Here is a 23938-nt window from a genome sequence, read left to right on the forward strand (position 1 = left end):
AAAAAGAATTAAAAAATAAAAATAAACATAAAAAAAAGAATAGATATGTGAAACTAAATGCAAAGTGGGACCACAAGATGCTGGATAGTAATTAGATTCAACTCTCGTAAAAATGTTCAACAGGAAAAAAAACATAACTAGCTAGGCGAGGTGGTGTACACCTTTAATCCCGGCACTCAGGGAGGCAGAGGTAGGAGAATCTCTGTGAGTTCGAGGCCAGCCTGGTCTACAAAGTGAACCCAGGACACTAAGGCTAAACAGAGAAACCCTGTCTTTTAAAACCAAACCCCAAACAAAACAAAACAACTCTGCCCCCACAACTCAGCTTTTTACTTGAATATTTGACATATGGGAATTCAATAAAATGAATGGAAAGTCCAGATGCGCATATTTGAAGGCCAGCCCCCAATTATGCTAGAGTTCAGGAAAGAAGAGGGGTAAAGGAGAACAAGAAGCAGCTCCTGATGTATCTGTTGTTTTCTGAAGCATCTGTTATTTGGCAGATGCTGTTACATGCTAAAGAAAACACAATAAAGAGAAACGGACAAGGTCACTACAGCCCTTGTGGAACTAGCATGAAGAGAAGCCATTGTGAATAGTCATCCACAATGTGTAAACTATCGTCATCTATGTCTAGGAAGAGGGATGGGGGAGGGTGGGGTTGGAGAGAAGAAGCTTTCTGGGGGCACAAAGCGCAGGAGCAACAGCCTGGCAGTGGGGGTGGCATTCAGAAGAGGGCAGGAAAAGTCAGGACTCCAGCTGGGGAAAAGGGGGAGAGATGGGGCTAGAAAGGACTACAGGATTTTGTAGGCTACAGGAACAGGAAGTCACCAAAGAGGATGTGTAGTAGAAGATTAAACAGAGCTTCAGTTTCAGAGAACTCCTTATAAAGGGCGAAGAGCTGCCAAGAGTTGCAGGGATCATAGAAAATGTCACCAATCACAGGGCTAGAGACACAATGAGACACATCTTCCAAAGTATCCTAAAGTGTCCCCTTTCCCTTAAGCACCTGCATTCAGGCATAACCAGGATTCCCGCTTCACCACAGAAAAGATTTCTCAGATAAGCCCTAGGAAACAGACCTGGACATTTATTAAAAGACATTTTATTATAGGTCTATGGACAAGGTTATGAGAGAGACAGAGACAGAGACAGAGATAGACAGAGACACACACACACAGAGACAGAGAGGAGAGAGAGGGAGAAGAAAGAGAGAGGGAGAAAGACTGTGACCAGATGGTGTGAGGGTCTCCAGAGAGTCACAATACGTTTATTCATTATGGGTATATATAATATCTTGGTGACATTTAAGTTATCCTAGAGGTTTCTGAAGAAAACTACTCTCCGTTTCAACATTGCTCAAAGAAGGTGTAGTTCACATCGAGGTAAAAGAATTTCCTTTTGTAAATAAAGCTACAGGTGGACTTACAGGAGATAAGCTGAGGGAAGCGCCCGAACCCCATCCACTTCGGCACTGAGTAGGCAGTTAGTTTACTGTCTTTTCAAAACACAGATCGTCTTCACAGGGAATTTAAGGTTTTTGAGTCCATCTTCAGGACAAGCATGCCAGCTTGCTTTTATGCTCCCCTCCTGGGTCCTCATAAGTTCCCACATTTTTCTCCTCTGCCTCAGAACATGTGGGAATTATTGTAGCTTTCCACTTCAGTCTAAGCTGGGGAGGTAGAGGAAGAAAACAGAAGGAGATAAAAGCCCATTGACAGAATTAAGAGATATCTAGAAAGACTATTGAAACAATAGGTGGCTATCTGTGGGGGGAAAAAAAAGACACTAAGGATGGGTCCCAAGCATAATAGACCGGGTGGTTAGCATTTAGGGAGGTGAGGAGGCCTAGCGTGTGACCAAGTTTGGGGAGAAGATTACAAATTTGGTTTGGGTCAGGTTGAAATAAAAGTTCCCTTGAGATATTTAAGAGAGATCCAAGAAGGCAGATGAAAGTTGAAACACACAGGTGGGAATTAAAACCCGGGAAGTTGGTGTATGGATTTAGGGAGGAAATACAGTATGGTACATTCGTGGTGCTGGGAGATTCCCTCATGACTCATAGGCAAGTGCTGACCCTGCAAAGGATGTAGATAGCTGAAGTTAGGCGAAAATAATGAGTGAATTCAGTAAAAGGAGTGTTTCTACAGGAGGCAGCAGTAAGCTGTGATGACTGTAAAAAGTCCCATGAACCTGGCTTAGGTCGTACTCACTACATATTCCCTCCGTGACTTCAGCCCTGTTGCCTAAGGATCAAACAGCTCTATGGTGTGCACCTCTCCCAAGTAGCAACACCCATACAAGACCCTGTCCCTGACCACACCCACCAGTAAAAGACTGTGAACCTCCCATAGACTTCTGAGGGGTTGCAGCCCACTCTCTAAAAGATTTGTACCTGTGCTCAGAGGCTATATCCATCCTAGCTGAGCTGGGATCCCTTCTCTTACACCGTTCCCATGTCAACACAGAGTGACCCTGAACTCCAAGCAATGTTCAGCTGATTTAAAGCCTCACAAATTGTTGTAAGAGCAAACATATGTCCAAGTGTCTAGTCAACAAAGGTGTGGTAAATATCCATATCAAAATCACGACCAACCACCTAACTCCAGGTGTCTTGGTCCCACTGAAAAACACAAACAACATGAATAACCAAGAAAATGTCTTCTCCAGGAATCAGCATTCTCATAGCAATGTTCCCCAAGAAAAACAACTTTGGTGACACATGAGACAATTATTTCAAAATAGCAATTATAAATATATATGAGGTACCCAGAAAGGATATAAATAAATGCTGGAACAAAGACCATGAAAACACAAACAGCTGAAAGAAATTAAACAATGCAAGATATAAAGAGACAGAATTTCTGAAGAAAACTTAACTGAAATGAAACTTGAAATGAAAAAATTCAGTAAGAAAAATTAAAAAGTCCAATGCTAGGTCTTATCAACTGGATCAAGTGGAAGAGAGAACATCAAGGCTGAAAGACAAAGTAGAGGAACCGGATTACTCATAGAAAATGATTAAGTCCAAGGCAAGTCCCATAGGGATTAGCAAGATGGATGCCATCAGAGCCTAGTGTCAACAGAATCAAGTCAAGTCTGGACTGAGCTGGAGGGGTGAGATGTAGAGAAATAGGAAATCACAAGTTAGGAGAATTCTGCCTATGAAAAGGAGAAAGAAGCCAGAAGCTAAAATGGACTGTCAGGTTTAGGCAGAGCACTTTCTGATGGGGAGAGATAAACGTGCATGTTGGTGTGAGACTCTAACTTTCCTAGTTTGCTCTTGTTGTGATAAAACACTGACCAAAAACAACATGGAGAGGGAAGGGTTTATTTGGCTTCTGGGTTACAGTTCTTCATCGAGAAAAACCAAGGCAAAGGCTCAGTGTAGGAGCTAAAAACAATAACGGTAGATGAGGGCAGCTCACCGGCTTGTACCCAGACCTAGGTGCCTAGAGATAGTGCCTCCCACAGTGGGCTAGGGTCATCTACATCAATGAACTATCTAGAAAACACCTCACAGGCATACTCATTGATTGACCCATGGAAGGAAACTTCTCAATTGAGGTTTTCTCTTCCCACTGTGTCAAGTTGACAACTGGAGGTAACTATGTCCACCGGCAAAGTTTCTCTTTTTGGCTTCCGATTTCTTTTTTTTTTTTTTTTTTTTAATTTTATTTATTTATTTATTTTTATTAATTTATTCTTATTACATCTCAATGTTCATCCCATCCCTTGTATCCTCCCATTCCTCACCCCCCCCCATTTTCCCATTATTCCCCTCCCCTATGACTGTTCCTGAGGGGGATTACGTCCCCCTATTTCTTTTTGAAGTTGGAAGATGCAAGTCTTAAAGAGGATGGAGGAACAGCGAAAGTAATTGTTGGAAAGGTTAAGACAGGAGTTCTGAATCCTCACCAGATTCTGTATGTTTACCTGGTGTGGGCAGGGCACTCATCTTTAGTTTCACGTGCTTGATCCTCCTACACAAGCACTAAGGAGTTTTCAGCATTGTGAAGTCTGTGTTTAATTCACTTTGGTTTTTATTCTGTAGGTCTCCAGTCCCTAGTTTAAATCTCCCATGCCTTCAGTGAAACAAGGCCTTCATGAAATGGTGACCCAGTTCTGTATGGAACTTCTGAAGCCACCTAGAGTCTGTCTTCAAATATGCCACGCAGTGTTGTCTAGATTCGAGTGTGAAGCCATGGAACAGACAATATTAGTAAAGCAGTGACACCATTGCTGATTGGAGAGTTCTAGGGAAATAGATGCAGGGAAACTGGTGACTCCTCTGCCGCTCACCCAGCCAACTCTACGAAGGGAACTGTTGAGTGGGAAGGATAAGACCTGCATTTCTGATTTTCTAATGAGATTGTCAGGGGCTCTGAGTGAGCCTCTTGGCTTTCTTGTGCCTAGCACATTATGACCGTAAAGGGAAATGTCACTTCCTGCAATCCTTATCACCAGTAGAAGACTTCTGCCTTTTGTAAACAGAAGGCTTTCTTGGTTAACTCAGTGCCAAGCCTGAGAGGTCAGTTTCTTTGTTATCAAAAGATAAGACTTAGTCTGGATTTTCTCAGGTCCCACACAGCTCCAACTTTCTTTGTTCTTTGAATCCATTGCTTACAAATGGGGTAAGGTACAGGGGACCAGAATAGGGCAACTTTCAAATAAATCAGATTATCTGTCTCTTTTACAAAAAGTAAAGAGCTGGGTTGAGCTGTCCGCAGTGACCATGAGGTTTACCTCAACTCTCCTTCTCACCTTTCTTTTCTCAGTGGCTTCCTGAGACCTTTCAGGAAAACTCCCATCTGACTTTAAAGAGTCAAACTCAGACCCACTAGGAAGGACTTCTTCCATTAAGATAGAAGTCTCATCTGCCTTTGGTAGAATGGAACAGAGACATCATAATCATAAACTACTGGGAGAGATAAAAAATATTATCTACAAAACCATCTGGAAACTGAGTAAAGATACAAGCAGAGTCCCTTTTACTACTGTCGCCACTTTATACATGTCTAAATTTTTTTGATAAGGTTGTTTTTAAGGAAGACCTTAAAATTTATTACTACATGCCAGTTATTCTCAAACTCTTTACCAAAAAGGCAGTATGTATGTATGTGTATGCATCTGTGTGTGTGCGTGTATGTGTGTGTGTGTGTGCTAAAACAAAACTTCATAAAACATTTACCTTCACTGTATACTTTTCTACTCTCTGCTCTTCTTGGTTAATATTTAATATGGTGTTGGAACCTATGTGACTGATTCCAAGATATGTTCATTGATTAAGTCTCAGAATTTGAAAACTATAGATCAAATCATTAGTTGAATCATTCTGGTTGGCAACTAAACATTTGTCTACTGGCCTGTGTCAAGAGAAAATTACTTGGGGGAGGGATGGAGGAGACAGAGCAATCACTCAAGTTTGGCTTCCCTTTTTGGGAAAGTCAGGCCGTTGTCTTGAGTGCAGGTGTCATCAGGCATTGGCTAAAAGTGAATGCATCACAGGGTGCTAGTTCTGTGCACGAGGAGCCATCACCTGCATTTCCGTTCATTTGTTCCTAGAAAACAGGCTTCTAAGCAGCCACTCTCTGGCTGTCACAGCTTTGCGATCATGGCGTTCATCTCCTGTCTGTGCACATTTCTCCAACTGCCCAGGATGGGGAATTTACACCTGCTCTGTCTCCTCCATTCCCCTCATGATGACACCCCATAACCGACACCGACAAAAGTTACATTCACCAGAGGGAAGGGACAAAGCATGAAATTCGCTCAGCACTTAAATTCCATTCCATCAAAGGTCTGATAAAGCAGGCAGAATGCAAATAGAGCTCTAATAAACTTTTTTTAATTAAAAAATTTAGATATACATTTTATTATTGCACATATATGAAATAAGCCACAAGAAGAACCACAAAAAATCAGGAATTATATTAATGTAACATCCATAGTGTTTTGGCTTTTTGTATTTGACAGCCTTGAAGAAAGCATCTTTCCTATCTTAATGAGTCTAAAATTCTGAATGTAAATCAATATCTATCATATCTCATCTCTATCAACTTAAAACATCTATCTAGACCTAAAAATGTCTTAACCACTAAACAACTAAGCTTCATTGTAAAATTAAACTATCTGGTCTTCAACCCTACCAGAGACTTGAGAAGGAATAAAATTAATTACCTGAGTAAAGAGGAAGTGGAGGTTAGCAGATTCCAAAGTGAAAAAAAAAAAAAAAAATGACAGAGACAATTTGCTGCCTGAACAGTCACCCAAAACTCTCTCTCATGTTGGAGCATCATCTTCAGCCTCCTGGTCCAGTATATCTGACAGACATATTCCTGAGGCAGAAAATATTAAGGACTTGCTTACCCTGTCTTGAGAGTTTGGCCATTGACTCTGGCTGTGTCCAAGCTTGCCCATTTTCAGGCAGAATTCTGTCAGTGGCTGAAATGAGGACATTTTCCCCAGTGGCTCTGAGTAAACTTAACTTTGATATTTAAGAATGAAGTATCAAGTCTTCCGTCCTTCAGCAAATGTCAGCCTTATCTTCTTGTGGTGGAAAAAAGGGTGATAATTTGAAGACATCAAGGATTATAGACATCAAGGAAATGCACAATAGCACCTTGATTTACTATATAGAAGAAGCTTCAAGTTTTAAAATATTTTATAAAGGGGTCCACAAATCCAGAGATACTAAATATAATACATTTATGCACTTTAAACATTGCGTGTGTGTGTGTGTGTGTGTGTGTGTGTGTGTGTGTAATTTTCAGTAACAGACATACATTGGATGAACTATTTCCTAAAAAGCTCATCTTCCACTCATGAAATACTACTATTTTGCTGAGGGGGCATTACCATTCCTTCAACTGCAAAGGCTGTGTTTCCTTCAATATTAAGGTTAATGAGGGCTGGGGCTCTGTAATCTACAGGAGTAGGTTAATTCTCATGTGTCCTAGATAGTTGAGAGAGAGATTTGGAACTTGAGCTGAGGGGAGATATACACACTGCCAAACTGGAAATGCAAGCCTGCAAAGGGGGCAAGAAAAGCTGTGTGATGCACCTCTGGGCCCCAGCAGAGCCCAGGTGCTGAGCAAGAACTGCCCTCCTCCCCTGTGCATGAAGGAGAAAAGCCAGTGCACAAGCTTTAAACAACACTGGAGAAAAGCTCTTACATGAGTCAAGCTCTGATTATATCATAGTTGTAGAATGGTTTATTAAAAATTAACTGAACCGTTATGACGTTGCTGACAGGACATTCATGGCTCAGGTCTATTTTGGAAGTGGGGATCTGGCACAGGTTAAGCTGCCTGTATCAAGGATATGAATATGAAAGATGCTACTACAAATGTCTTCATGGACAAAGCTGAAAGTTCAAAGTTTCAAGACATCACAATTAGATGAGACTACTCCAACTTGTTCATGTAAAACTTTTTTGCCCAAAGGCAAAGAAAGATAAATTTCTCATGATTCTTTTCCTCATTCAAGCTATCTTTAATATTGCTGGTGGAAAAGATGGGAGCTGGAAAAGCAATGCAAACAAGACATGAGACTCCTATGGTTACCTGTCTTAGTAAAGTCATTTATCATGTCCTGCAAATGTTCAGATGCCTCCAGTTTTTTAATGGAAAGCTGATAATCAATTATCTGGGATGCATCCTCCTGGCAGGCTCAGTTCTAGACACTGTGCTAGAAAACTAAATTTAAAAGCAGAATCTAGTCGTAGAGGCAAAAAGACATAGATTAAATGATAAACCATGTGAAACTGCAAATCAGAACAGAACTAATTGCCCAATGTAAAGAAGTACTGAGGTGGCAAGAATTGGCTTTGGAAGTAGGAAGCAGTTTGGGAGGTGCCACACTTTGATTTTGGTGGTGACTCTTGGGTATATACAGTTGTTTAAAATTATTGAATAATGTGCCCTAAATAGGTACATCTTTAAAGATAGAGATTTTATCTTTTACTAGTACATTAAGAGTTTTGTACAGTGTTTCGGTCATATTCATTCCATCCTCCAACGTTTCTCAGATCCACCTCCTTCCTTACACATCCAATTTTGTGCCCATTTTATTTTTAATGTCCATTAAGACTGATTTGTGCTGCCCAAATATTCTTAGATGTGTGGTCTTTCACTGAAGCATGATCAGTTTACCAGGGGCTATACTCATAAAGAGAATCATCTCTCCTTCCCTGGTAGCTAACAATTGCCTTGGGAGGGAGAGATGGAGTATAAATTCCCCCATTTAATGCTGAGCAATTTGGAGTCTCTTATTCTCTGTTCCTTGGATATCTGTAGGTCTCCATGTTAATCAGCATTTACTACAAATAGAAGCTTCTCAGATGAGGTTGGATGGAAGTGTTGACACATGGGTAAAATGAGTCACTAGGAGTTGTTTTGGTACTATGTCGATTTAGCACTACAATAGAGGTAGGATCACCCCCTAGGGCCTATGCCATGTCTATCCCAACTACATCTCAATCACAGTGCCAGGTATGGGTTTCAGCTGGTGGAGTGGGGCTTAAATTCAACCAGAAAACTCATATACATGCACAAAGCATTAAAATAGAGTTACTCTACATCAGGTCAGCAACCTTACTGGACACCAGAGACTAACAAATAGAAGTGAACTCTATGGAATGGATCAAATGGGCACATTTTGTGGTATACAAATTGTACCTCAATAAAGTCAAGTTCCAAATCATAAGAGCACTGAGAAGAGATAATACGGGAGGCAAAGAAGAGATGTATATACAGTTCAGATGAGTCTTCTCAAGACGAATTTCAGCTCTGAGAACCATTAAGTTTATGTCTGATGCTGTAGGCTGAACTCCTACACTGGCCTCTGAGGTGATGGTCACTCCTGCTTCCTGCCACGTAATCAAATTGAACTCAGAAACAGGACACTGTTCCAAATCCTGAGGACCCACAGTAACTAGTTAGAGTGGCCTAGTCTGTCCGACACAGAACAATAACAAAGTTCCCACCCCTTTGACCCCAAGTTCCTTGGAGTGACCAGACTTGCTGCTCAGCTTCCTTCTTCCTTCAGTTCCTTACAAAGCCCACCCACTTTCAGAGGGGATGCTGCCTGACTCCCAAATTACTAATACAAACCAACTCATCCTTGAAATCCAATTGCCAAGGTTGTTTCTAGACAGAAAGTAACCCAGTGGGGGTTCACACTGGGAAAGACCACTAGTGCCTTTTTTTCCTTCTCCTTTCAAGAGATGGCAAAAGCTAACATTTTTATTGATATAAAACTCATAATATGAATATAGTATCAAAGTAGTGTCTAAATATGTATCTCTGTTCCCATAGATGATCGCATCTCTCAGTCCTCATCACTGGAGTACCATTGTGCAGTGGGCCGTGGTAAACACAGAGACACACCATTGGTTGAAGTACAAGAAACAAGTGCCTGTGGACTGCTCAGCCATAAAGGTGACATCTATCATATAGCCCCACCCTGAGAGTGAGGGCCCATTTTAGAAGAAGGAGTCAGAAGATTGTAAGAGCAGGGGTTGAGGAGAACTGAAGAGAAACTCTTCAGGAGATGACAAGATCACTGTATTCATGAACTCCCAGAAGTTATGGCTGCCTACAGAAGGCCTGTAAGTCAGTCACAATTGCAGCATGGGTAGAAAAGGGTACACAGGCTCTCCTGGGCTCCAGCCCTCCAGACAGTGCCATCCACACGCAGGGTGGCTTTTTCCATATCAGTTAAATGTTCCTGGGGAAATCCTTCACATGCCCAGCGATGTATGTCTGATTTGCTTATAAGTCCCATCAAATTGGCTACCAAGGCTGAACATCACAGAACATATGCAACCAAAATCACACCCCCAAATCTTTCTGGGTGCCAATGAGCAGCAGCCAGAGTGCAGAATTTCTTTCTAAGGTGATAAATGTGTTTAAAACTTGACTGTGGCCAGGTGTAGTGGTGCATGCTGTAATCCCAGCACTCGGGAGGCAGAAGCAGGCGGATCGCTGTGAGTTCGAGGCCAGCCTGGTCTACAATGCAAGTCTAGGATAGCCAAGGCTACACAGAGAAACCCTGTCTCAAACAAACAAACAAACAAACAAACAAACAAACACTTGACTGTGATGATGGATACACTTGTTTGGATATAAACCATCAAGTTTGAACTGTACACTCCAAATGGGTGAATTGTGTAGTGTGTGAATTATGTCTCAAAGATGTGTTTCTTTTTAGATGCTAATAGAATTCCATGTAAGCCAGAAAAGTAAAGAAGTTAACTGGGTCAAACTTTAATTTTGATATTCTTCACATCATAGTCACATGTTAAACCAACAAGATACACCTAGAGTAACTTGGGAGCCACTTTCTATTTCATTCATACGGTAAAGGAAATTATAACTGTCCCCATTCCCCCAAAAATAATGTGACTTCCATGTCTGTTAGTTTACAACCATAGATAACCTGAAAATTTTCCTTAATTAAAATAAAAACTGTGCCTAATATTAATTATTCTTACTGCATTTGTCATCTGGGATGAAGTCATTTCACAAGCCCAGAGCAAGCAAACCTACAAAGCAGAGCTTTGATGTACTAGATTAAACAGCCCAATGTGAAGAGGAGCCGAGACAAGGAGAAGTGATATTGTAGTTACAACCACAGTCTTTGCGGTTAAGTGCGATCAGCGTGTTTCTCAGGCAGGGTTCATGCCTGTCGGCGTGTCCACTCATCTCATCTGTGGAGGCCCACTGTTGGAGGCTTCTATCCAGCATGAGAGGACCGCAGCCAATGACTCATTAGGCCACACTCTGTTCTCTTCAAGTTAAGAGATAATTTTCACATCACTCTATTGTGGTTTTTGTTTGGAGTGAACACTCCAAACACTCCTTCGTCCCTACCAGCCTACGGTTTTCTTTGTTAGGACTAGAAAGCATATACTGTATTTCAATGAAGGAGTTCCCTTCCATGTATTAAAATCAAACCAGTTATTATAATAGAATGGGATTGACACCCCAGTGTAAAGGATACAAAGGGAAATGTGGCTACCCCTTACTGTACGATTTAAAGAGATTTAAAATAAGTTCCCTTAGACTTGAGGAGAGACTCACAGTGGTGTGTAAAGTGCCTTCTATACTGAGAATTCAGAGAACCCAATTTAGATTAAAAGCAAATGCAGTATGGTGTAAGATCATAGTAATTATCAGCTGATCTTCTTGTTAAGCCCCATATTATGAACTTGTACTTTTCCTTATTTTATGAAATTACTTAAGCCATTTTCCCTTCTGAAAAATGAAGGAAAAATCTAACTTGGTCTTTAGTCTATGAATATGGAATTCTCTAGCTGTTCCTTGTTGAGGTGCATTAGGCAAGGTTATGTACAGGAACATCACAGACACACACACACACAGACACACACACATGCACACACAAATGCATATGTGGTAGATTTATTAGACTGGTTTACACTATAAGGGCTGAAGACACAGAGTACTCCATAGCTAGCTGCCCAATCCATGAAGCCAGATGCCTCCAAAGCTCCAATCTGAGATGCTATCAAAGAAAAGAGAATTAAGACCACAAAATGACATCATCCTGCTCCAGTTAAAATAGCAGTTATTAAAAAAAAAATAATGGCAAAAGTATGAGGACAAAAGAACTGAGAGGGAAGAGGGAATGTAAATTATAACCTTGGTAGAGAACAATGTGGATGCACCTGAAAAATAAAAAATAGGTCTATTACGTAATCCAGCTATCCTGATATGAAGCCAGTCAAGCAGAGATCACTACATGCCCATGCTTATCATGGAATTGCTCACAATAATAAAGATACAGACTCAGCCTAGGGACTCAACAACAAAGGGATGGATAAAGAATCATGGTATTTATAAATACAGGGAAACGGATAGCACTAATGGACATTATAGGTAAAATAAGCCAGAAACAGAAAGATAAGTATCACATGTTCTCATATGTAAAAGCTAAAAGAAAAATGGTCTTAATGTGGAGTAGTGATGAACTGAGGTTTGGGGGGCGGGGAGTAAAGGGTTGTTGGATTTGATTAGTATGTGCTGTATACGTATGTTGAAATAGTATACAGAATTGCTTTTATGTATACAATTAATGCATATTAATCAGACCAATTAAATATAGAAGCACATTCTTATGTGTATGACCACTTAGAATTTAAGCTTATTATCATATGAAAATCCCCATGTGATTTGTATTCTGACGCCTTCCCAGTACCACTCAGGTCTCCCTCTGTTCTCCTTATTGCTTCCCAGCTAGTGCCTGCCTCTTGCTTCTCCACACAGTATATCTTCATGCATGTATTTTTACTGCCAGCTTTTCCCATTCTTCCGGTCTTTCTAAAGAGGCACATCTTACCTAACCAGACACCTCCTGTTCCCTAGAGTCTCTCACTGAACATTATTCCTTTTCTAATCCTCTGTATATTTGTTTATTTGGCTCTTGGCTGCTCCCCCAAGACACCCTGACCCTCAACACACACACACACACACACACACACACACACACACACACACACACACACACACACACCTTATCATTGCACTGTCAGTCAAACAAATGCCATGGCCATGTCAATTTCTTCTCCAGAAGAAATTTAAAAGAATATATTGAATAGACCAAGCAATTGCGTCTTTGGCTTAGTTTTATACCTGGTTTTACAGAATCTTCCCCCCTCCTTCTCTCCAAAGCTTTTGAGTATGCACGTACAATAGGACAGTGACTCGGAACCCCTTATAGATAGAGTGACTTCATGGGGACAGCATGTCTTCTGGTTTCCAGCCGCTCTTGTTGGTGAAGACACACTGGGCTGCTGACAGGGCATGGACAGCCTCGGTTAGTAACTACTGGGGTGATCTAAGTCAAGCTGATGCCTTTTTAGGTGTCAGTTTTCATCAGCCACGGTGGACTAATACTGGACCCATTTCACTGTATGACTCAGTGTCCAAGCCTTGCCACACTCTGAGCCCTCCATGAGGTCTCTGCTATTGCCTTCAAAGGGAGTTTTTATTTTTGTTATCCCCATGGCTGGTGAGTTTGTAGAAGAATCTTAACTTACCATGCCCAAAATATGGAGCGAACTAGTATTGATCTACCAGAATGACTCCAACCAAATGTCACAGGCTGAGTGGCTTCAACAAACACGCCTATTCCTATACTTCTGTAGGCTGGAATCCTAAGATCATGATCTTGGATGCAGATAGTTATTTGCCTGCTGTGTGCTCCTTCCCTGTGCTCACTCCATGTGTCCCTTCCTCTTCTAATGAAGACACTAGTCCCATATGATGAGATTCCTAAACTTAAAACCTTGTGTAAGCTTAGTTAGCTCCACAGAGGATCTCTCCCAAATACAGTCACACTGGGATAAGGATTCACTCTAAGAATGTGGTTTCACAGTTCAGATCTAGCATCCATGGGAGAAGTAAAGAGAATGCCAGGCATAGTGGTTCACACCTGAACTCAAAGGGAATTGGCAGGAGAGGCAATTTCAAGTCCAGTCTGGATTACATAGAGACCATGTCTCCTGTAATGGGTAGATGGATGGGTGGATGGATGGATGGATGGATGGATGGATGGATGAACAAAAGTCCCAGTAACAATGACTTAGGCCCTAAAACAGTAAATCAGCTCCAGTGCTCTACATATTTTCTCCAGTAATTTTTTCTCTAATTCTACTCTCTTGAATATTTATAAATACGTCTACAGTAATACCTATTTCTCATTCATAAAAGTGAAAAATAGTATTCAGAGGTATGAAAAATTACTAACAATAGTTTCCTCGTTATAATCTGAGAAAAATATAAATAGCACAAGGTTTTATACTTAGCATTTTAATGAAATCCATTACTGTAAACATATCAATCATTTTATTCACATGAAAGTGGCTTCTAAAGAACATGATTAGTGCCTTTCTTAAGCAGAACTTTTGAAAGAAGTATCTGTCCTAGTATCTTACAAACAATTTTCGAGCATTGATGAAAGGACCAGAATGCGATGTAAATCTATGTGCTTACCACTCTGGCTACAAATGTCAGATTTGTAATTCTTAAAGCTTCTACTTCTAAGTAGAAACAATATACATTATGTATCCACTCATAAATAGAAAAACCAAGAGATTATATACAAGTTAATGGTGAAACCTTAAACTCTTAATATAATATGTAAATATAAAATTTATAATAGGTATACACCTGACCTGAAAGATGAAGAAGACACAGAGAGTGTCATATGCATGGCCCAAATATGTCTTCTTGTGATACCCAGCTTTAAAAACAGCTCATTTATGCTACAAGATACTGCCAAGGGAAAAAGATCTAAAATAACATTAATACCTTTTCTAAAGAAAAGGCCACTGAATCATATTAGATTACTATTTACTCATTATTGCAGAGAAGGCCTTCTTCTTGGCTTATTCTAAATATAGAACCCTGAGCTCCTTAAGCAAAGAAAACATGATCTGATTCAACTTTCTCTCTCCTGACCCTTTTACTGAGCCTGGCCCGGAGCCAAGAATCATGAGATACTTTTAAAATTGGTTGACATACAGACACATTTGTGACCTTGCATGGTAACGTCAGCAGCAGTTGACTAAGGGTGTCTGATGAGCCTGAAGTGTTCCCAGTTTTGAACCCGGCTTCCAGAAGGGCAGAGAATGACAGAATGGGGATGCCCTCAATAAACTATGACAAAATTAGAAAATACGCGTCAGGAAGCACTGTCCCGCCATTTGTCAGAACACCTGAGTTTTGTCTTAATTCTTCATGTAAAAATAAATAAGTACAACTATCTTGTTACTGTGCAGACTTACTTTAATTTTTAATGAAGATATATATATATATATTTCTCTTTATATATATGTGGAATACTGTACCAGGTGCTTCATTTCTCCATTGTGATTTTCTCAATAGATGAAGTTTAATTAAGCTCACCAAACACTCTGTGAGCTCCAACAGTTCATGCACAAGATAATTTGAAAATGAAGAAATTTCAAGATTCTGCAATCAGATTGAAACCTACTTTCCCCAGTTAGATTTCCTAAAAGTTTTCAGCTCCCATCAGGCTGCTTTATGTCTGGTCCCTCGGCCACCTTCCCGTTCCCTCCTGCTGGGACTTCCTCCCTGCTTTTCTTTCCTAATTCTAATTTTTTTTTTAAGTTACATTTCTTCACTGTTTTGCCTGCATGTATGTGTGAGGGCATTAGATCCCCTGGAACTGAAGTGATTATAGACAATTGTGAGCTGTCATGTAGGTGCTGGGAACTGAACCTAGGTCCTCTGGACCAGAGCTCCCAGCCACTGATCATCATTCTAGACCCTTCCTAATTCTAATTCGTGAACGTCATGTGTCCATAGGTTGAAGGCCCCAGCTCATAAGCGTGTGGGACTTGCATGTAGACGAGTCCTTCAAGGACAGAGCAAAACTGACCTTACTGGGTATAGTGCCCTTCCTTCTTCCCAGCATGCTTTACGGCTCTTCGACCGCTTGTTGCCTCTGACCTTTACATCTTCATTTTACTCATTCCAAGGTCACAAAGGAAATGAAGTGGCTCAAAGTCTGTCCTGCAAACTTGTCACCAACTAGACAGAAGTGTGTCGTTCTTTCTCCTCTTTATTTTGAACATGCTGGTGCTCAATGCTCCTAAATTTGTTTAGGAAAAGCCTTCTTAAAATTTCTACCTGTGATCCCCTTTAAACTGAAAAAAGAAATGTGATCCTAGGTGTGTATGAAGTACAAATAAAACCCTAAAGATAAATACAAATCATAAAGATAAATCATAGAGGGATTTATTCTAAAATAGTTCTTTGCCATATATGTGCGTATATATATTTATCTTTATTAAAAATTAAAGTAAGTCGGTATACTAACAAGATGGTTGTACTTATTTATTTTTACATAAAGAATTAAATATTGGCTTAATATTTGATACTGTAGGACACAGATTATTTTCAATATTTCCTGGAGTGATCTATATTTTGATTTTTGTAACCATCTGAAAATGCCTCTTTTCAGAAATAAATAGTACAAAATGGCAGAAGTACGATGAGGGGCATTTCAGAAATTGCTGAAAATCCTGTTCTAATGCCAGGCCAAAATTCCTTCCTTTAATACCTTTGAAAAATAAAACTCAAGCCATCAGCCCAGATAGCTACTTTAAAAATCGAACATTCTAACATCATATAATCCAATGTTAAACTCAATACTTAGATGCTGAAGACAATAGAAAAATATCAAAATTCATTTTCAGTAATTAAACTATTATGTTTGAATAAGGATAGGAAACTTTGTACATACAATGCAAACACTACATTCAGAACATACAGTGACCTTGACTCTGAGCTGTTTCGGGCCGTGTTTGTTGGTGTTCTGGGATGTGCAGCAACGCGCAATGTGAAACGCACATGTTGTGAACTCAGAACCACTGTTGCAGTGAAATCATGTGGCACAACACAGGCAGTAGTTGTCACAAACACCTTGGATTAATTTTATACTTGATTTTCAATTCAGTTCTTGCCGTTGTGAGTTCATAAGCTTTTGAGTACTGTAAATTATTTTTTTTTTTATAATTCTCACATAACTCAGGTTCAAGAAACTGTGGAATAGTGAGTACGCGCACTAAGACAAGGCAACACCTGGCAAGTCTACATTCTTATTTCTTACATAGCCTTCAAAACACACTGCAAGCTAGAGAGCTGTCTCAGCGGTTAGTATTTACAATATCCTCGGTAGAGGACCCTGGTATATTCCCAGCACCTGCACAATGGGTCACAACCATTGGTAACTCCAGTTCCAATGGATCTTACGCCCTCTTCTCTTTTGTTTGTCTTGTAGAGACATGGTTTCTCTATGTAGCTTTGGTTATTCTGGGCTCTCTCGCCCTCTTCTTACCTCTGTGACCTTCAGGCATGCATATGGTACATGTAGGCAAAGAACTTACACACATACAATAAAATAAAATAAAATATGAAAAAATAAAAAAAGGCAGAAAACTTGGGATTACAGCAAAAGAAGACGACAATCTAATTTAATAACTTTGACCCTATTATTACCAATATGTATATTTTTATGTAAAGTTATAAAATATGTGACATGCGCTAAAACAATTTTCAACACCAAATATAAGAACTAATTGTAATAATTGTGTTATCCAGCTTTATTTCTTACTTATACAGAACCAGCAACTGAACCGCGAAACTAATGTTGCTAATAAGATTCAAAATATAGCCATGACTACATCCCAAAATGAAGTCAAAGTGTAGTGCTATAACTCCCAGCCCAAGTTAGATGCCATATGAATCCATTGGGCAAACTTCATTTTGCTCTACTATTGTAATGATCAGGGTATCGAGACAAACACCTTCCCCATCCCAGGCCCACTCACACAAGAAAGAAGACAGGCTTCTGTAGGCTGCAAATCCTGGTCTGGTTTATTTATAAAGCAATAAATATTTGAGGCACGAACAAACTGCACGTGTGTAAACAAACTGTACAATGACTGATGGGAGATGGGGGAGGGGTCAGAGGATTGCAGGAAGCATAATTACTGTCGTCCTGAATGCAAGGTAGACTGCGAGAGGGGCACCTCAGAAGCACTTGCGATGGACAATGGACGGGCCTGCCTCGTCATACTCCTGCTTGCTGATCCACATTTGCTGGAAGGTGGACAGAGAGGCCAGGATGGAGCCTCCAATCCAGACAGAGTATTTACGCTCAGGGGGAGCAATAATCTGCAGAGAGAAAGCAAAGCTAATCAGTGTGTTTTGAAGTAGGTGGGCAGTAGGCTTGGAATATTCACAGAAAAAGGCATCACAGATGAATTAACTGATGGCAAACAGTGTAGGAGATGTTATACCATAAGACGACGTAGCCAGTCAGGGTTGGCAAGCTTTCCTGTATTTCATCATTTCTCTACTTTGTACTAGAGAATAATATGGCAAAAATCTAAATGTGTGAAGGATAGCTCAAAAGCTGGGGGGGCCTTTTAAATGTTGCGCTTACTCCCCCCCCACCCCCACCCCACCATGTGTCTTTCAAATATTTACTTATATTCATTTTTTTAGAAGCAGTCCTAAAGTTTCATATCTTGGGGAAAGTGCTAGAAAAAAAAAAAAAAAACCAGGAATAACATTAGCACTGCATAGAAAACTTCATAGAAGATAGAAAGCTAAGATACAGGAGATGACGGCTGGGAAGGAAGCTTGCCTTAGAATGCCAAGATCTGCCTTTGCCTTCCACTCTCAGGCATTCCCTACCTTAATCTTCATGGTGCTGGGAGCCAGCGCAGTGATTTCTTTTTGCATACGATCAGCAATGCCAGGGTACATGGTGGTGCCCCCAGATAGGACGTTGTTGGCATACAGGTCCTTGCGGATATCAATGTCACACTTCATGATGCTATTGTAAGTAGTTTCGTGAATGCCAGCAGACTCCATACCTAGGAACAAGTTCTTTTTATTCACAGCAGATTCAGGCTAGGGCGGAGGGGAGAGAACGGAATTCCTCCGTGTTGCTGAGCTGCCACCATTCGCATCTAAAACATATGTCCCCCATAACACGCTGCTGGGAACAGGTGGGACCTGAGTCTTTACAGTGTGCCGGTAGATAATCCAGCATAGACGGCCAAGAGATAGACAACTGTGGTCAGTGCCTGTTTGGAATGCACACTGCCTGCAAACATCAGGAGTGTGGAGATACGTTGCAAAAAGTGTGACATACGTTTAAGTGAAAACTATACTAAGTTTATCTCCCAGTAGAGGATGAGACTGAGCAGTGCATGCCTGATTACTGGAGAGACCCAATTTACCCCCACTATGTTCCATTAGAGATGGACTAGACTTAGTCTTTCTCCTTACTGAGCTATCAGGAGGCAAGACAGAGCTGGGTGAGATGCCAGACTTTGGCCCAAGAACGCCAGACTTTGACCCAAGAACACCGTCGCCCTTCTAATTAAAATGGATATTACTCTGGGTGACTCTAGAATTTCTAGAGAAGCTGAGCCTCAGCACCAGGAGTGCCCCCCTTACCAATGAAAGAGGGCTGGAAGAGTGTCTCTGGACAGCGGAAACGCTCGTTGCCAATGGTGATAACCTGGCCATCAGGCAGTTCGTAGCTCTTCTCCAGAGAGGAGGAAGAAGCAGCTGTGGCCATCTCGTTCTCGAAATCCAGGGCGACATAACACAGCTTTTCCTTAATGTCACGGACAATCTCACGCTCAGCTGCAGAGATAAAGGGTTGATAGTCAAAATCTGAAGGGGAAAAAAATCAATTGTGTGAAAGTAGGTGTATCTACTGAGGAAGCAAAAGCAACGGACATCTGCCTGTCAGGTAAGACACACTTCACCAGAAGCAAAGGGCATCTGCGGTGCCAGGTAAGACACACTCACCAGTGGTGACAAAGGAGTACCCGCGCTCAGTGAGGATCTTCATGAGGTAGTCAGTGAGATCCCGACCAGCCAGATCCAGACGCATGATGGCATGGGGTAAGGCATAGCCCTCATAGATGGGGACATTATGAGTTACACCATCGCCAGAATCCAGAACAATGCCTGTTAGAAACGATAAATGAGAATGAGGTGAGGCCGCAAGGACCACTTCTTCAGGCATAGTAGAACCTGACTTCTGCTTGGGTAAGAGAACCAATCAGATCCCTTAATGCAAAGAATAAAAATGGCCATAGCGGATGGCTGCTAACTCTGAAGGCTGCATAGTTTGTCTTACTAAATATCATGGTAGGAAATTTTCCTGAGGACACTTTCTAATGGCCATCCCTCCTATTAGCCATTAGCATCTTATGTAAGCAACAGGGCACGGTTTTCTTGGAGCCAGTCTAACTTAGAATGTGTCTCTCTGTTTTGATTCAGACCCCGTCGGCAGATGTGTGTCCTTGCATATGTCTGCCCAGGGGCTGCAGATGCTGTGTATCACATATCTTAAATAAGGGAACGATCTAACGCCACAGGTTATCAGATCTTACAGTAAACACTCTCTAACCTCAGGGAATGGTTGTTACCTTCTTCTCTCAGCATAGATACTTTGCTACAGGAGTGGGGGGCGGGGCTTCCCTCACCAGGTGAGAATTTGGGTTCACAGCAAAGTCAGTGGGTTGAGAATATGTGTAATCAATGACTGTTTATTCCCTAGCCCAAACAAACCTGTGGTTCTTCCAGAAGCGTACAAGGACAGCACTGCTTGGATAGCCACATACATGGCAGGGACATTGAAGGTCTCAAACATGATCTGGGTCATCTTCTCACGGTTGGCCTTAGGGTTCAGTGGGGCTTCAGTGAGCAAGGTCGGGTGCTCCTCAGGGGCCACACGGAGCTCATTGTAGAAGGTATGGTGCCAGATCTTCTCCATGTCATCCCAGTTGGTGATAATACCATGTTCAATGGGGTACTTCAGAGTCAGGATACCTCGCTTGCTCTGGGCCTCATCACCTACATAAGAGTCCTTCTGCCCCATACCCACCATGACACCCTGTGAAAAAGAAAAGATGAGAACATCATGTTTCCACAAAAACAGGAGTATAGGTCCGATCTTATTAACTTATATACAATTCTCAAGGCAATGAATAGCTGTAAAATACTAAAAAAACAAAACAAAATAAAACAGAATTTGAAAGTTAAGCATGCTGGCTCATGACTATGATTCTAGTACTCAAAAGGCTGAAACAAGCCACAACTCTAAGACCAGTCTGGGCTAGAGAGCAAATGCCAGGCCAGCTTGAGCTATAGTGTGGGACCCCACCTCCAAGAGTTGACATAATCCTAATTTTAACAAATCATTTGGGTTAATGTTATACCTATCTCCACGAGAGGACATGTATCAATTAACTAGATTATACCTGTGGAGGAGAGGATAAAAGGATTTTACTGAAGTAGAGCCGTATCTCGTATTTGAAGTAGCATAATGGCTCCATTAAATTACCAAGCTTATCACGGATGTCACCTAAGAAATAGATGACTATCTTCTGGGACGACTGAATTAATACCATTACATCCTCTAGTCTCCTTAAGAAAAGATTCTGACACTCATCCACTGTACGTAGGCTGACAGGCCACTATCACTAAGATGAAAAATCAAACCACTTGGAGTATCCCGGAGTACCCTTCACTGGCTAAGCCTCAAGACTCCCAGTTCTGCTCTCTGGCAGCCTGTCTGGCCAAGCATGCGACAAACCCAGAGAGCGTGGCATTTCTTTTAATAAACAAGGTGGTATGTCACTATCACCATGGCACTTGGGGCTCTAGTCACATTTGACTTCTAAAAATGCAACACCCAGGAAGGAGATCCATTACAGCTTTGGGGAGTTCTGTGAACTGGCTGTGAACAGGAGGAATGTAGAATGGGTCCTGGTTAGCTCTGAGTAGTTGCATTCCCTAGCAGTTAGCTGAGTCGTTTAAACTAAACTGAACAGATGAAGGGCAGGGGGCAAGGAAGAAATCCCTGTTTCAGAGTCAGAGAAGACACCGCCATTGAAAATCCACAGGTGCAGAATGAAAGAAAGGCTGGTAGCCTTTCTCAGGAGAGAGAGCTGGACCCATCAGCAGGTGTGCCACCTCAGTAGACTTCTTGGATGTTGGAGGCTGGGGGAGGTGGTGTTGTCTGCACTGGTTTGCATCTGAAACTCACTCGCTGTTTCGCTTATATGACCTAAAGAGTTTCTGGACAGTGGGGTCTGGAGGGAGAGTCACTTCCCAGATTACTGGGGTTGAGAGTATGCATGGGGAGCAGGCTAGGAGTGGCAGGGAGCGTTACCTGGTGCCGGGGGCGACCCACGATGGAAGGGAAGACAGCTCGGGGGGCGTCATCACCTGCGAAGCCGGCCTTCACCAGCCCAGAGCCATTGTCACACACCAAAGCGGTGGTCTCCTCATCGTCACACATCTTAGCACAGCTTCTGTGGGCTCTGTAGGCTAAGGAAAGAACAGCGAGTGGCCCACACTCAGTGCCTGCCTGCAGGGCTGGCCTTCTCCTTCAGAGGGGAAAATGACAGGGCACAGTGGGGCTATTGGATTGTAGGGAGTAGGGGATAAACTGTAATCTCCCTTATGTTCAAGACAAACAAAACAAAACAAAATAAGGGTTGGAAGAAGAGGGGAGATGGTCAGTGTGGTCCACAGAAGGCACCCACACTCTCTGGCCAAAAGGCTCACCCTCCACCCCAGCTGCAAGGACTCATAGTCATAACCACCAGGGTCCCTACTCCACAGTGGCCAAGGATGATTCCAAGCTTATCAGCTCTCCACCTTTTCACCAACAAAAGCCCACTGTCCCTCCCTATCCATACCCCAGGAGGGGTGAAAGTTCTAGAGATCAGTGACTCACAAAAAGCTCAGGTGGTGATAGAGTGAACTCTCATGCTGTGAGTGTTTGATGGGGCCCAGGACAAAACAAGTCAGAACCACACCAAAAAGTTTGCTTAAAAGACAAAACAACAACAACAAAAAACCCCAACAACAATAATGACCACAAGAGTATAGTATCCATGGGAGCACAGAAGTGCAGTGCAGACTGGGTCCTGCAGGGAGCTAGGCAGAGCAAGGCTGGCACTCACCGTGCTAGGGGCGGCTAGGCTCAGCTGGGCTGGCGTGCTGGCGGCAGGCAGGCACTGGGTGTCAGTCGCCTGCCTGGAGAGCCGCTTTATAGTGCACTGATGGACGGGGTCAGTTGGAGCAGCCGGGGGCAGGGGTGGGGGACCCTGATCTGCCACCTTGCCTTATTTGGTTGCCTTAGCACCATCTAGGACAGCCGAGGCCATTCTTGGAGCCAAGGGCAGGGGAGAGAGGATCAGCCTGGGGGCTCCCAGACCATGTAAGGAAGGGGAGGGGGCAGCTAGAGCAATGGCCAAATAGGGAGCTAGGGAGGGGCAGGCCGGCAAGTGGTGGGGGGCAGGGGAAGACTAAGTGACGCCAACTCGCCCCTTCCTCCTAGCTGGGGTGGGGGAGCTCTCTAGTTCTGGAGTGGACTTACTGCTTTTCAGCCCTGCCCACTAAGGGGGGACAGTAAGTCCGTGTCTCTCTCTCTCTCTCTCTCTCTCTCTCTCTCTCTCTCTCTCTCTCTCTCTCCTCTCTCTCCCTCTCATCTCTCCTCTCTCTCTCTCTCTCTCGACTCTCTCTCTCTCCTCTCTCCCTCTCTCCTCTCCTCTCTCTCCTCTCTCTCTCTCTCTCTCTCTCTCTCTCTCTCTCTCTCTCTCTCTCACACACACACACACACACACACACAGAAGCCTTGGCGCCCTGCCCTTGGAGAAGGGTCCTGATAGCTGGGCTGGGGCTGCAGGGGAGAGACAGCAGCTTCTCATCTTCCAGTACTGGAAGACAGAGCAGCAGAGTCCTGGCAGTCGCCATAGGCACAAAGAGCACCTTGGCAGTACATTTGAGTACCTGGATGCAAAAGGGGCACCTGGTAGTGCCACCTCACTTAGCCTGAGCTGGAACTATGCTCACCTAAATGAGAAAGCTGGGATTCACCAGTCTTGGACCCACCCCAGGCATGGTCCTGAGTTGGCAGGGAAGAGCCTAAGAAGGGTAGTCTGGGGGTCCAGCCTGGAGTCAAATGACCCTCATCCACTCTGTAGGGGTTTTGCTCAAACTCAATCTTAGTCTTTAGGCCACAAAGGGGTCCTCTGATGCCAAAGTAAATGGTGGCACTGATACCAAACAGAACTCAGATACTTGCTAGCAGATAGATGGGGCATCTTTTAAATGGGGGATGATGTTCTTTATTCCAGGCAAAGACACCACTTGAAAAGCAAATGCTTTTGTTGGGAAGATCATAGCAATTTAGGATATGAGAATTTACCAACCCCCTCCCCCCACTCAAAGTGCGAAGCATGGACAAACAGCCTATTCATAACTTGGAAGACTTAGAAATACAGTGTCTCAGACCCTATGCTGGACTCAGGTCCCCTGTTAGGCAAGATGACCTTGATTCTCAC

At 42.5% G+C, this 23938-nt stretch overlaps 1 protein-coding gene across 1 annotated transcript; it reads right to left on the reverse strand.

The window, feature by feature from the left end:
* Window positions 1-17398: 17398 nt before the first annotated feature.
* On the reverse strand, window positions 17399-22720 carry Actc1 (actin alpha cardiac muscle 1). Its single transcript, XM_051144347.1, has 7 exons — window positions 22556-22720; window positions 21757-21914; window positions 20151-20475; window positions 19383-19544; window positions 19023-19214; window positions 18252-18433; window positions 17399-17726 (listed from the first exon to the last, which is right to left on the reverse strand). The coding sequence occupies exons 2-7, from the start codon at window positions 21883-21885 to the stop codon at window positions 17583-17585; spliced, it is 1134 nt and encodes a 377-aa protein (XP_051000304.1). The 5' UTR covers window positions 21886-21914; window positions 22556-22720; the 3' UTR covers window positions 17399-17582.
* Window positions 22721-23938: the final 1218 nt, after the last annotated feature.

The sequence above is a fragment of the Acomys russatus genome, chromosome 4 (genome assembly GCF_903995435.1).
Source record: "Acomys russatus chromosome 4, mAcoRus1.1, whole genome shotgun sequence".
NCBI classification, from domain to species: domain Eukaryota; kingdom Metazoa; phylum Chordata; class Mammalia; order Rodentia; family Muridae; genus Acomys; species Acomys russatus.